Source organism: Oncorhynchus gorbuscha, linkage group LG24 (assembly GCF_021184085.1).
Source record: "Oncorhynchus gorbuscha isolate QuinsamMale2020 ecotype Even-year linkage group LG24, OgorEven_v1.0, whole genome shotgun sequence".
Taxonomy (NCBI): Eukaryota; Metazoa; Chordata; class Actinopteri; order Salmoniformes; family Salmonidae; genus Oncorhynchus; species Oncorhynchus gorbuscha.
The window spans coordinates 66,216,907-66,232,653 of NC_060196.1; the positions used below are offsets into that span (position 1 = coordinate 66,216,907).

General features: G+C 46.1%; 1 protein-coding gene across 1 annotated transcript in view; it reads right to left on the reverse strand.

Annotated features, from left to right (window-relative positions):
• LOC124012294 (protein spire homolog 1-like) overlaps positions 1 to 11,962 on the reverse strand; it is a 125,445-nt gene extending 113,483 nt beyond the window's left edge. The window contains exon 1 of the mRNA XM_046325757.1: positions 11,457 to 11,962. Coding sequence (XP_046181713.1) covers positions 11,457 to 11,778 — 322 coding nt within the window. The 5' untranslated portion in view covers positions 11,779 to 11,962. The remainder of the gene's footprint in view (positions 1 to 11,456) is intronic.
• Positions 11,963 to 15,747: the final 3,785 nt, after the last annotated feature.

Below are 15,747 nucleotides of genomic sequence, written 5' to 3' on the forward strand. Positions count from 1 at the left end.
GACACTATACAATAATATAAATAATAATAATAATAATGGTCCTTCTGTAGCTCAGTTGGTAGAGCATGGCGCTTGTAACGCCAGGGTAGTGGGTTCGATTCCCGGGACCACCCATACGTGGAATGTATGCACACATGACTGTAAGTCGCTTTGGATAAAAGCGTCTGCTAAATGGCATATATTATTATTATATTACTATACCACACACTATACAAGACACTATACCACACACACACACACACACACACACACACACACACACACACACACACACACACACACACACACACACACACACACACACACACACACACACACACACACACACACACACACACACACACACACACACACACACACACACACACACACACACCTCCAGTCCTGAAGAAGAGAACACAGGCCATCTGTTAACTGGATACATGACGCCAGTGCCCCCCACCCCTCCCCCTCTCTCTTCATCTCCTTCTCCCTCCCCCTCTCTCTTCATCTCCTTCTCCCTCCCCCTCTCTCTTCCTCTCCTTCTCCCTCCCTCTCTCTTCCTCTCCTTCTCCCTCCCCTCTCTCTTCATCTCCTTCTCCCTCTCCCTCCCTCCCTCCCTCCCTCCTCATCTTCTTCTCCCTCCCCCTCCCTCCTCATCATCATCTTCTTCTCCCTCCCCCTCCATCTCCCTCCGCCCCCTCCCCCTCCATCTCCCTCCGCCCCCTCCCTCTCCATCTCCTACCTCCCCCTCCATCTCCTTCTACCTCCCCCTCCATCTCCTTCTACCACCCCCTCCCCCTCCCTCCACCTCCATCTCCTTCCGCCTCTCTCTTCATCTCCTTCTCCCTCCCCCTCTCTCTTCATCTCCTTCTCCCTCCCCCTCTCTCTTCATCTCCCGCCCCCTCCCCCTCCATCTCCCGCCCCCTCCCCCTCCATCTCCTTCTACCTCCCTCTTCATCTCCTTCTACCTCCCCCTTCATCTCCTTCTACCTCCCCTCTCTCTTCTTCTCCCTCCCCCTTCATCTCCTTCTACCCCTCCCCCTCCATCTCCATCTACCTCCCCCTCCATCTCCTTCTACCTCACTCTTCATCTCCTTCTACCTCCCCCTCCATCTCCTTCTACCTCCCCCTCCATCTCCTTCTACCTCCCCCTTCATCTCCTTCTACCTCCCCCTTCATCTCCTTCTACCTCCCACTCTCTCTTCTTCTCCCTCCCCCTTCATCTCCTTCTCCCTCCCCCCTCCATCTCCTTCTCCCTCCCCCTCCATCTCCTTCTACCTCCCCCTCCATCTCCTTCTACCTCCCTCTTCATCTCCTTCTACCTCCCTCTTCATCTCCTTCTGCCTCCCTCTTCATCTCCTTCTGCCTCCCTCTTCATCTCCTTCTGCCTCCCTCTTCATCTCCTTCTACCTCCCCCTCCATCTCCTACCTCCCCCTCCCCCTCCATCTCCTACCTCCCCCTCCCTCTTCATCTCCCGCCTCCTCCCCCTTCATCTCCTTCTACTTCCCCCTTCATCTCCTTCTACCTCCCCCTTCATCTCCTTCTACCTCCCCCTCCATTCCCTTCTACCTCCCCCTCCATTCCCTTCTACCTCCCCCTCCATTCCCTTCTACCTCCCCTCTCTCTTCATCTCCTTCTACCTCCCCCTCCATCTCCTACCTCCCCTTCTTTCTTCATCTCCTTCTGCCTCCCCCTCTATTTCCTTTTACCTCCCCCTCCATCTCCTACCTCCCCCTCTTTCATCTCCTTCTACCTCCTGCTTCATCTTCTTCTACCTCCCTCTTCCTCCCCCTCCATCTCATTCTACCTCCTCTTCCTCCCCCTCCATCTCCATTTCCTTCTACCTCCCCCTCTCTCTTCATCTCCCGCCCCCTCCCTCTTCATCTCCTTCTACCTCCCCTCTTTCTTCATCTCCTTCTACCTCCCCCTCCATCTCCTTCTACCTCCCCCTCTTTCTTCATCTCCTTCTGCCTCCCCATCCATCTCCTACCTCCCACCCAATCTCCATCTCCTTCTACCTCCCCTCCATCTCCTTCTACCTCCCTCTCCATCTCCTACCTCCCCCTCCCTCTTCATCTCCTTCTACCTCCCCCTCTCTCTTCATCTCCCGCCCCCTCTCTCTTCATCTCCCGCCCCCTCTCTCTTCATCTCCTCCTACCTCCACCTCCCCCTCCTCCTACCTCCCCCTCCTCCCCCTCCATCTCCTTCTGCCTCCCCCTCCCTCTTCATCTCCTTCTACCTCCCCCTCTTTCTTCATCTCCTTCTGCCTCCCCCTCCATCTCCTACCTCCCCCTCTTTCTTCATCTCCTTCTACCTCCATCTTGATCTCCTTCTACCTCCCCCTCTTTCTTCATCTCCTTCTGCCTCCCCCTCCATTTCCTTCTACCTCCCCCTCCATTTCCTTCTACCTCCCCCTCTTTCTCCATCTCCTTCTGCCTCCCCCTCTTTCTCCATCTCCTTCTACCTCCATCTTCATCTCCTTCTACCTCCCCCTCTTTCTTCATCTCCTTCTGCCTCCCCCTCTTTCTCCATCTCGTTCTGCCTCCCCCTCTTTCTCCATCTCCTGCCTCCCCCTCCATCTCCTTCTACCTCCCCCTCCATTTCCTTCTGCCTCCCCTTCCATCTCCTTCTGCCTCCCCCTCCATCTACCTCCCCCTCTTTCTCCATCTCCTACCTCCCCCCTCCATCTCCTTCTGCCTCCCCCTCCATCTCCTCCTACCTCCCCCTCCATCTCCTCCTACCTCCCCCTCCATCTCCTCCTACCTCCCCTTCTGCCTCCCTCTTCATCTCCTTCTGCTTCCCCCTCCATCTACCTCCCTCTTCATCTCCTTCTGCCTCCCCCTCCATCTCCTTCTACCTCCCCCTCCATCTCCTCCTACCTCCATCTCCCCCTCCATCTCCTCCTACCTCCCCCTCCATCTCCTCCTACCTCCCCCTCCATCTCCTCCTACCTCCCCTCCATCTCCTCCTACCTCCCCCTCCATCTCCTCCTGCCTCCCCCTCCATCTCCTCCTGCCTCCCCCTCCATCTCCTCCTGCCTCCCCCTCCATCTCCTCCTGCCTCCCCCTCCATCTCCTTCTGCCTCCCCCTCCTTCTCCTTCTGCCTCCCCCTCCTTCTCCTTCTGCCTCCCCCTCCTTCTCCCTCCCCCTCCTTCTCCCTCCCCTTCCATCTCCTTCTGCCTCCCCTCCATCTACCTCCCTCTTCATCTCCTTCTACCTCCCCCTCTTTCTCCATCTCCTTCTGCCTCCCCCTCCTACTTCCCCCTCCATTTCCTTCTACCTCCCCCTCCTACCTCCCCCTTTCTCTTCATCTCCCTCCCCTTCCCTCTTCATCTCCTACCTCCCCCTCCATTTCCTTCTACCTCCACCTTCATCTCCTTCTGCCTCCCCCTCCTGCCTCCCCTCTCTTCATCTCCCTCCCCCTCCATCTCCCTCCCCCTCCTACCTCCCCCTCTCTCTTCATCTCCCGCCCCCTCCCTCTTCATCTCCTTCTACCTCCCCCTCCATCTCCTTCTACCTCCCCTCCATCTCCTTCTACCTCCCCCTCCATCTCCTTCTACCTCCATCTCCTTCTACGTCCACCTACCCCTCCTACCTCCCCCTCCTTCTACCTTCCCCTCCCCCTCCATCTCCTTCTACCTTCCCCTCCCCCTCCATCTCCTTCTACCTCCCCCTCCCTCCCCCTCCATCTCCTTCTACCTCCCCCTCCATCTCCTTCTACCTCCCTCTTCATCTCCCTCCCCCTTCATCTCCTTCTACCTCCCCCTCCTACCTCCCCCTCCATTTCCTTCTAACCTCCCCCTCCCCCTCTCCCTCCCTCTTCATCTCCTACCTCCCCTTCCTACCTCCCCCTCTTTCTTCATCTCCTTCTGCCTCCCCCTCCATCTCCTTCTGCCTCCCCCTCCATCTCCTTCTGCCTCCCCCTCCATCTCCTTCTACCTCCCCCATCCATTTCCTTCTACCTCCCCCATCCATTTCCTTCTACCTCCCCATCCATCTCCTACCTCCCCCATCCATCTCCTACCTCCCCCATCCATCTCCTACCTCCCCCATCCATCTCCTACCTCCCCCATCCATCTCCTACCTCCCCCATCCATCTCCTACCTCCCACCCCCTCCCTCTTCATCTCCTACCTCCCCCTCTTTCTTCATCTCCTTCTGCCTCCCCCTCCATCTCCTTCTACCTCTCTCTTCATCTCCTGCCTCGCTCTTCATCTCCTACCTCCCCTCTCTCTTCATCTCCTTCTACCTCCCCTCTCTTCATCTCCCACCCCCTCTCTCTTCATCTCCTTCTACCTTCCCCTCCCCCTTTCTTCATCTCCTTCTACCTTCCCCCTTTCTTCTTCATCTCCTTCTGCCTCCCCCTCCATCTCCTTCTACCTCCCCCTCCTACCTCCCCCTCATTTCCTTCTACCTCCCCCTCTCTCGTCATCTCCCTCCCCGCCCTCTTCATCTCCTTCTACCTCTCCCTCCCTCTTCATCTCAGTCTCCTGCTTGCTCTTCTCACCCCTACCCTTCTCTTCTCTTAAACCACAGTGAGTATTCAGACACTGCCGTAGATGCAGCAATGCGGGGGAGTAAGAGCCATTTTCATTCTACAGATTGATCTTTCGTGCAGCTATGTGTATGCATTAATTGCGTCACTGTCGTACATCAGCTGATATCTCAAAGTGCTGTACAGAAACCCAGCCTAAAACCCCAAACAGCAAGCAATGCAGGTGTAGAAGCATGGTGCGAATGCAAATGCCTTCTGTCTGAAAGATAGGCCCTTGCTGCGACAGTCAGTATGTCATTGTTCAGACAGGTCTAAAGAGCAGTGTCATTGATCAGATAGGTCTAAGCACTGGTTGCCTGGGTGACAGTCAGCCCTGGGGAATAGAGCAAAGTCTAACAGACTATGGGTTACATAACCATAACCACCTGAACTAGCTGACGCTCTGGTCTGGTAGTAACCTCCTGAACTAGCCAACACTCTGGTCTGGTAGTAACCTCCTGAACTAGCCAACACTCTGGTCTGGTAGTAACCTCCTGAACTAGCCAACACTCTGGTCTGGTAGTAACCTCCTGAACTAGCCAACACTCTGGTCTGGTAGTAACCTCCTGAACTAGCCAACACTCTGGTCTGGTAGTAACCTCCTGAACTAGCCAACACTCTGGTCTGGTAGTAACCTCCTGAACTAGCCAACACTCTGGTCTGGTAGTAACCTCCTGAACTAGCCAACACTCTGGTCTGGTAGTAACCTCCTGAACTAGCCAACACTCTGGTCTGGTAGTAACCTCCTGAACTAGCCAACACTCTGGTCTGGTAGTAACCTCCTGAACTAGCCAACACTCTGGTCTGGTAGTAACCTCCTGAACTAGCCAACACTCTGGTCTGGTAGTAACCTCCTGAACTAGCCAACACTCTGGTCTGGTAGTAACCTCCTGAACTAGCAAACACTCTGGTCTGGTAGTAACCTCCTGAACTAGCCAACACTCTGGTCTGGTAGTAACCTCCTGAACTAGCCAACACTCTGGTCTGGTAGTAACCTCCTGAACTAGCTAACACTCTGGTCTGGTAGTAACCTCCTGAACTAGCCAACCTCCTGAACTAGCCAACACTCTGGTCTGGTAGTAACCTCCTGAACTAGCCAACACTCTGGTCTGGTAGTAACCTCCTGAACTAGCCAACACTCTGGTCTGGTAGTAACCTCCTGAACTAGCCAACACTCTGGTCTGGTAGTAACCTCCTGTACTAGCTAGCGCTAGGCATCTGCCTAATAAACCTCACGTCTTTCTCATCCTGACATAATCAGCGGCAGGACAAGCAGACGTTCCTTGCCAAAATACCTCACTCAGGCTCTGATTTAGTCAAAAGGGAAGGTTGTTTTTCATGTTCTGATGCCTGGTCTTATGAAAGGTGTCTAAAGCACACTTAGAGACTGTGCTCTGGACGTGACATTACGTAGGTTTGACAACCCAAAATACAACAGAAACCAGTCGGTGTCACATTATGTCTCACTATCTAATGGCCTCTAGTGTTGTGTATCAACAGGGGGAGAGAGTGGAGGTTGTGTGTGTGGCAGAGGGGGAAACAGTGCAAACAGGAAAACAAGCCCAGTGCCAGAGGTGGATCGTTCCACCTCAAAAAGCACAAGAGGATTTCCACACCTACAATCTCAGATTGTTCTGAAATCATTCATTGTTAGAAACAAATACAGAGCCTTCAGAAAATATTCACTCCTGGTCTTTTTCCACATTTTGTTGTGTTACAGACCAAATTTAAAATGGATTACAATTGACACAAAACACCCCATGTCAAATTGGAGTAGTTTGTTGAAATTTTTACACATTTAAAACTGAAATGTCATATTTAAAGTTTAAATGTCTCAAGTCAATAATTATTCAAGCCCTTTGTTATGGCAAGCCTAACTTAATTGAGGAAAATGTTGCTTAACAGGTCACATAAGTTGCATGGACTGTGTGAAAGTGTTTAACATGATTTTAGAATGACTACCTCATCTCTGTACACCAATCATAAAGATCATTATAAGGTCCCTCAGTCAAGCAGTGAATTTCAAGACAGACTCAACCACAAAGACCAGGGAAGTTTTTAAATGCCTCGTAAAGGGCACCTATTGGTACAGTAGATGGGTAAAAAATAAAATTAACTGAGTATCCCTTTGAGCATGGTGAAGTTACAAATTAGACTTTGAATGGTGCATCACTAACTCAGTTGCCAGAGAGGAAGGAAACCTTTCTGGATTTCACCATGAGGCCAATTATGACTTTTTAAAATACAGTGACAGTTCAATGGCTGTGATGGAGCCCCACTGTGAAGGCGTCATAAGACCCATAAAACCTAGGGGTCAAACAGGCAAATGGTTCCAAATGTTTTTCTACCATTCATTTTACCTGAAGGGGATTTTAGTAAACACTTTTGTGTCGGCTTACCTTGGCGTTTTGATACCCATGTAAATTGATAACCATTGTTGTGTTCGGTGGGTTCCTGCCTGTACTAGACTAGTTGTTCTCAGGCTTACTACTTCACAATGTAGACCGTGGTGGTTAGCTAGCTGGGCTAATTAGTTATTTTAGCCTGCTAGACAGCCTAGCCAGTTAACTTTAGCTGGCTAAGACAACTGTGCATACTCCGGTAACATCATTTGACAACTGGTTAGATGGTGTTATGCATTTCCAAAACGTTGGTTTACTTCAATGTAGCTGTAAGCTAGGCGTTGATAGCAACTGGCCGACTCATGCAGTGCTACCTAACGTTAGCAGGCCAGTAGGGCTAACGTTAGCAGGATAGTTGGCTAGCAACCTTGCAAGCGGATTTGTAACAATAAATTCATTAAATATTTACTTGTAAATTGGCATAAAATTACATTGAAACCAGTAGTCACGAGCGCAAACGATTTGATTTAGAATGTATGCACACATGACTGTAAGTCGCTTTGGATAAAAGCGTCTGCTAAATGGCATATATTATATTATTATTATTATATTATTATTATTATTATTATTATTATTATATTATTTAAAAAGTTATTTCTGTTGGAGTTTGGCTTGCCGGGTCCAGCATATTACATCACACACCGCAAATATTTGTTTTACGGTGTTACGTCGGCATTCTGATCCGTTTTATGTAATAACTTGGAAAAATATTAAAAAGTTCCATCATTTTGCATTGAGACTTCAGATGTAAGTCCATATGTGGCCACGTTTATGCTACCTACACTAACTAGCTTTATGTCGAGCCGGCAAAAGAAGAAAAAGGGAAAAAGGGAGAAACGTATACAGTCCTAATAAAATTAATCCACCAGCATTTTACAAATTTGGGACAATTTAGGACATTGCACACCGCATTCAGCGAAGGGTGTGCAACATCCTAAGTTCTCAGAAAACTGATTTTTAAATCATGGTAGAGACTCCGATGACCACTGGGACTCCAAAGACGCCACTAATTAAAGTCCTCCATCCCCCAGTCATTCAAATTTAGGAACTGGTTCTTCCAGTCTGACCCCTGCTGCTGTCTCTAGTTCCACACCCACCCCTGCCAAAATACATAACTGCAGACCTGAATGTACCTTAGGGCCAAAAGAGCACAACAGGGAGGCGTCGTTGTACACTGTGCCACAAGACATCTCCCATCACCTGCAATAGTTGTGCTGTTACCGTCTGCTTCACAGCAGAAATAGACTGCAATGGGACTTGACATCAGCAGTACAATCTTGTTTAGAGGACAGTGGGTGTTCTAAATACTGTAACATGAATTGTTTCACTTCGTGTGGTTTGTGCACCTATGGCCTTAGATCAGTGGTGGCTGCTAACTTGGCCCTTATCTGCCCGAGTGGCGCAGCGGTCTAACACGGAACCCACACCGGCTGCACGCGTGCGCCATCGTGCATAAATGTATTTTGTCCCCCGACACCAAACGCGGTCACAACACGCAGGTTAAATATATCAAAACAAACTCTGAACCAATTATATTAATTTGGGGACAGGTCGAAAAGCATTTAACATTTATGGCAATTTAGCTTTTTAGCTTATTTGTCCCATTTAGCTAGCTTGCTGTTGCTAGATAATGTTTATATCCCAGGACAAATTGAGTTGTTATTTTACCTGAAATGCACAAGGTCCTCTACTCCACCAATTAATCCACACATAAAATGGCCAACCGAATTGTTTCTAGTCATCTCTTTCTTCCAGGCTTTTTCTTCTCGAGTTTATATTGCGATGAGCAACTTTCATAAATTAGATGCATTACCACCACCGTCCTTGTTCGTCTTTCAGTCACCCGCGTGGGTATACGCAATGAGGAGATGGCACGTGGGTACCTGCTTCTATAAACCAATGAGGAGATGGGAGAGGCAGGACTTGCAGCGCGATCTGTGTCAGAAATAGAACTGATTTTTATTTTAGCCCTTGGCAACTGAGACGCTCATTGGTGGGTGCAATAATTGAATAACAGATTTCTGAATTTATTTTGCAGCGCGCGAAGCAATCGGTGTGGTCAGCCTGTAAGGCACTGCATCTCAGTGCAAGAGGCGTCACTACAGACAGACACCCTGGTCGCGTCTCCTAATAGTACATTTTATGTAGGGAAGCTAATGATCCATCATGTATGACATTCCTGGGAGTGTGTAAACTAAAACTATACTATAGAGAACATAGCATTTTTCTACGTACTGTACTTAAAATCGCCCACATTTGGGACACTTCATACTAAATATTATGTAGCGCTCTCATTCTTGAATGTATCAGTCTGAAACTTGGCACACACACACCGTTGCTCTGTTGTGGACAACAAATTATCCACAGCTTTCTCTCTCTATGTATGGCCTTTCTTTTGCATTTCAAAAGATGATGCAAAATATTTTTATTTTACCTTTATTTAACTAGGCAAGTCAGTTAAGAACAAATTCTTTTTTTCAATGACGGCCTAGGAACAGTGGGCCTGTTCAGGGGCAGAACAACAGATTTGTACCTTGTCAGCTCGGGGGTTTGAACTTGAAACCTTCCGGTTACTAGACCAACGCTCTAACACTGCCACCCCAGATCTATTGTGTTATATTCTCCTACTTTCATTTCACATCTCCACAAACTTCAAAGTGTTTCCTTTCAAATGGTATCAAGAATATGCATTTCCTTGCTTCAGGTCCTCAGCTACAGGCAGTTAGAATTGGGTATGTCATTCTAGGTGGAAATTGAGATGAAGGGTCGTATCCAGAAGAGTTTGGAGGAGAATGATGCCTTACAACCTGAATGGAGGAAGCTTTTTGTAAGAGGTTGTCCACGGACACAAGTGTATTACCAGGAATGCACATCAAGCCTAGACGATAGTGCAGACCTAGCGACTGTTATCAGCTGCCTGGGCAAAATAAATATATACAGTGCCTAAAGAAAGTATTCATACCCCTTGACTTACTCTACATTTTCTCCTCTGCTTAGCTCTATTTCGTTTATTTTTCTCAAAAAAAACAACTCCCTAGTCCTTCACGATGACAAGTATACCCATAATAGGATGCAGCCACCACTTACCCTGATTCAGATGACCAGGTGACCATCCTACCCATGCTATATTACAGAAACATAATGTATAGATCGTCAGGTAAGGGTTCTCTCGAGCAGCTAGATTGTCTTTACCATTCGGCCATCAGATTTTCCACCAATGCTCCTTATAGGACACATCACTGCACTCTATACTCCTCTGTAAACTGGTCATCTCTGTATACCCGTTGCAAAACCCACTGGTTGATGCTTATTTATAAAACCCTCTTAGGCCTCACTCCCCTCTATCTGAGATATCTTCTGCAGCCCTCATCCTCCACATACAACACCTGTTCACTCCCCCCTATCTGAGATATCTACTGCAGCCCTCATCCTCCACATACAACACCTGTTCACTCCCCCCTATCTGAGATATCTACTGCAGCCCTCATCCTCCACATACAACACCTGTTCACTCCGCCCTATCTGAGATATATACTGCAGCCCTCATCCTCCACATACAACACCTGTTCACTCCCCTCTATCTGAGATATCTACTGCAGCCCTATTCCTCCACATACAACACCTGTTCACTCCCCTCTATCTGAGATATCTACTGCAGCCCTATTCCTCCACACACAACACCAGTTTTGCCAGTCACAGTCTGTTAAAGGTCCCCAAAGCACACACATCCCTGGGTCGGTCCTCTTTTCAGTTCGCTGCAGCTAACAACTGGAACAAGCTGAAAAAAAAACACTCAAACTGGACAGTCTCTTCAATCTCTCCATTCAAAGACTCAATCATGGACACTCTTACTGACAGTTGTGGCTGCCTTGCGTGATGTATTGTTGTCTCTGCCTTCTTGCCCTTTGTGCTGTTGTCTGTGCCCAATAATGTTTGTACCATTTACTGCTGCCACGTTGTGCTACTGCCTGCCGCGAGGTGCTGCCATGTGGTGTTGCTGCCATGCTATGTTGCTGCCATGCTATGTTGCAGTCTTAGGTCTTATTATGTAGTGTTACGGTCTTAGGTCTTATTATGTAGTGTTACGGTCTTAGGTCTTATTATGTAGTGTTGTGGTGTTTCTCCTCATGATGCGTTGTCATATTTTTAATCTCAGCCCCCGTCCCGCGCAGGAGGCCTTTTGGTAGGCCATCATTGTAAATACGAATGTGTTCTTAACTGACTTGCCTAATAAAATGCATTGCAGGTCTGTAAACCAATTCAACACATGGCAGAAATAAACAATATGGCCACTCTGGTTGGTGCAGGATGTCTCCAAACGCTTGTCCTTGGGTGCGAGAGGAAAGTATAGCTTTTATTATCACCACGGATTATGGAATTATAAATACAAATATTTTTGTATCCAATGCAAATGTATCCTAACCACTTAGATATTTTCACCTTAGGTAATAATGCAAATAGTGGACCCTAGATAGTAATCAAAATAGGCTAATAGGACCAAAATGTATGCATATTTTGACAGACATTGTGTTGTTTACCTGTGCGGTCTTGGTGGTGCAATTGAACTGTTCCATCTCTCAGAATCCGTACATCGCCAGGTCCTTCAATCCTTCTCGGCAAATCCCAAACAGATGAGCCAGAAGTCTGGGAATTTATCCTGCGGTGTTTCCGAGCCAAAGTTCTGCAACATTGGTAACAAACAGCCCATGCCTGCTCTTCGTTGATCGGCTGGCTGTACAACGATAAAATCTCATCCAAGGAAAGATCTTCCGCTCCATCGGCGATATCCATGTTCAAGTCCCAGGAGTAGAGATACTGGTCAACGCGGATATATTGGAGAAGCGTTGGTGAGATTAACATTCCGTCCCCGGCCGTCAGGCCATCTTCACACCATAATATTATATCCACGTAAATAATGGCAGTTCTCGAGAGAAAAAAATATAGATGTATGAGAAACGCGTCTTGATACTGAAAAATAGATTGTTACGGCCGTGTTCCTCAACCGTCTCTCATCCACTGATTTCACCTACAGGGGTTTATTATGGCCGCCAACAGAGAGGAAGAGAAGTGAGAGGATGTACTCCGCCCAAAATCTGTCTCCGTGAGCTAAAACATTTTTGTATGGAGGTCTACGAGAGTGTCGAATTACGTGAGGCTTATTTGATCGAATATACATTTCGTAATGTTTAGTCTGTTACAAATGTACTGATATAAGTGGGTGCATGTGACATTTCGGAAACTTTAAGAAAGACGACTCAGCTGTGCGTGTTGTTCGCACGCATGTCTGCCCTCTCAGTGGCTACAATGGGCCCACCTGATCTCACTTGACTTCACTCATTGAGGACATGTAGTTTGAGCGGTCCCTCGGCTTTCTTGTCAAGATAATAGATCATCTTTGACGCTGATGATGGCATGTGCCGCATGGTCTCAGAGCCTACCATTTAGACAAACGTTTTCGTTTAACAACAAATAACATAAATTGATTAACAAAACAAAAAAAAGCTACATTATGACTTAAACAACATAGAAACAGTGGTGGAAAAAGTACCCAATTGTCATTCTTGAGTAAAAGTAACGATACCTTCATAAAAAAATATCTCAAGTAAAAGTGAAAGTCACTGAGTAAAATACTACTTGGGTAAAAGTCTACAAGTATATTAAACAAACCAGATGTCATGATTCATTCTTGTTTTTTTGTATTTATGGTAGCCAGGGGCACACTTTAACACTCTATACAAACTATGCATGTGTGTTTAGTGAGTCCTCCAGATCAGAGGCAGTAGGGATGACCAGGGATGTTCTCTGTTTAGTGAGTCCTCCAGATCAGAGGCAGTAGGGATGACCAGGGATGTTCTCTGTTTAGTGAGTCCTCCAGATCAGAGGCAGTAGGGATGACCAGGGATGTTCTCTGTTTAGTGAGTCCTCCAGATCAGAGGCAGTAGGGATGACCAGGGATGTTGTCTGTTTAGTGAGTCCTCCAGATCAGAGACAGTAGGGATGACCAGGGATGTTCTCTGTTTAGTGAGTCCTCCAGATCAGAGGCAGTAGGGATGACCAGGGATGTTCTCTGTTTAGTGTCCAGATCAGAGGCAGTAGGGATGACCAGGGATGTTCTCTGTTTAGTGTCCAGATCAGAGGCAGTAGGGATGACCAGGGATGTTCTCTGTTTAGTGTCCAGATCAGAGGCAGTAGGGATGACCAGGGATGTTCTCTGTTTAGTGTCCAGATCAGTGGCAGTAGGGATGACCAGGGATGTTCTCTGTTTAGTGAGTCCTCCAGATCAGAGGCAGTAGTGATGACCAGGGATGTTCTCTGTTTAGTGAGTCCTCCAGATCAGAGGCAGTAGGGATGACCAGGGATGTTCTCTGTTTAGTGAGTCCTCCAGATCAGAGGCAGTAGGGATGACCAGGGATGTTCTCTGTTTAGTGAGTCCTCCAGATCAGAGGCAGTAGGGATGACCAGGGATGTTCTCTGTTTAGTGAGTCCTACAGATCAGAGGCAGTAGTGATGACCAGGGATGTTCTCTGTTTAGTGAGTCCTCCAGATCAGAGGCAGTAGTGATGACCAGGGATGTTCTCTGTTTAGTGAGTCCTCCAGATCAGAGGCAGTAGTGATGACCAGGGATGTTCTCTGTTTAGTGAGTCCTCGAGATCAGAGGCAGTAGGGATGACCAGGGATGTTCTCTTGATAAGTGTGTGAATTGGGCCATTATTCTGTCCTGTTAAGCATTCAAAATGTAATTTTATTTAGGAATGTAGTGAAGTAAAAGTTGTCCAAAAATATCAATAGTAAATTAAAGTACATATACCCCAAGAAATGACTTAAGTAATACTTTAAAGTACTTTACATTGCGTACAGACTTACAACATACAATACATACATCTACATTTTATTCAGCACCTTATGTGTGAACCACAGCAGGTAGCCCACTGGTTAGAGCGTTGGGCCAGTAACCGAAAGGTTGCAAGATCAAATACCAGCGTTGAAATGGCAAAGATCTGTCATTCTGCCCCTGAACAAGGCAATTAACCCACTAGGCTGTCATGGATAAACCTTAACTACCTGGTATATCTATAACTACCTGGTTTATCTATAACTACCTGGTTTATCCATATCTATAACTACCTGGTTTATCTATAACTACCTGGTTTATCCATATCTATAACTACTTGGTTTATCCATATCTATAACTACCTGGTTTATCCATATCTATAACTACCTGGTTTATCCATATCTATAACTACCTGGTTTATCTATAACTACCTGGTTTATCTATAACTACCTGGTTTATCCATATCTATAACTACCTGGTTTATCTAGAACTACCCGGTTTATCTAGAACTACCTGGTTTATCTAGAACTACCTGGTTTATCCATATCTATAACTACCTGGTTAATCTATAACTACCTGGTTTATCTATAACTACCTGGTTTATCCATATCTATAACTACCTGGTTTCTCCATATCTATAACTACCTGGTTTATCCATAACTACCTGGTTTCTCCATATATATAACTACCTGGTTTATCCATAACTACCTGGTTTCTCCATATCTATAACTACCTGGTTTATCTATAACTACCTGGTTTGTCTATAACTACCTGGTTTATCCATCTATATAACTACCTGGTTTATCTATAACTACCTGGTTTATCCATATCTATAACTACCTGGTTTATCTATAACTACCTGGTTTATCTATAACTACCTGGTTTATCCATATCTATAACTACCTGGTTTATCTATAACTACCTGGTTTATCCATATCTATAACTACCTGGTTTATCTATAACTACCTGGTTTATCTATAACTACCTGGTTTATCCATATCTATAACTACCTGGTTTATCTAGAACTACCCGGTTTATCTAGAACTACCTGGTTTATCTAGAACTACCTGGTTTATCCATATCTATAACTACCTGGTTAATCTATAACTACCTGGTTTATCTATAACTACCTGGTTTATCCATATCTATAACTACCTGGTTTATCCATATCTATAACTACCTGGTTTATCTATAACTACCTGGTTTGTCTATAACTACCTGGTTTGTCTATAACTACCTGGTTTATCTATAACTACCTGGTTTATCTATAATACCTGGTTTATCTATAACTACCTGGTTTATCCATATCTATAACTACCTGGTTTATCTATAACTACCTGGTTTATCTATAACTACCTGGTTTATCCATATCTATAACTACCTGGTTTATCTATAACTACCTGGTTTATCTATAACTACCTGGTTTATCTATATCTATAACTACCTGGTTTATCTTTATCTATAACTACCTGGTTTATCTATAACTACCTGGTTTATCCATATCTATAACTACCTGGTTTATCTATAACTACCTGGTTAATCTATAACTACCTGGTTTCTCCATATCTATAACTACCTGGTTTATCTATAACTACCTGGTTTATCCATATCTATAACTACCTGGTTTATCCATATCTATAACTACCTGGTTTATCTATAACTACCTGGTTTATCTATAACTACCTGGTTAATCTATAACTACCTGGTTTCTCCATATATATACCTACCTGGTTTATCTATAACTACCTGGTTTATCTATATCTATAACTACCTGGTTTATCTTTATCTATAACTACCTGGTTTCTCCATATCTATAACTACCTGGTTTATCTATAACTACCTGGTTTGTCCATATCTATAACTACCTGGTTTATCTATAACTACCTGGTTTATCTATAACTACCTGGTTTATCTATAACTACCTGGTTTATCCATATCTATAACTACCTGGTTTATCTATAACTACCTGGTTAATCTATAACTACCTGGTTTCTCCA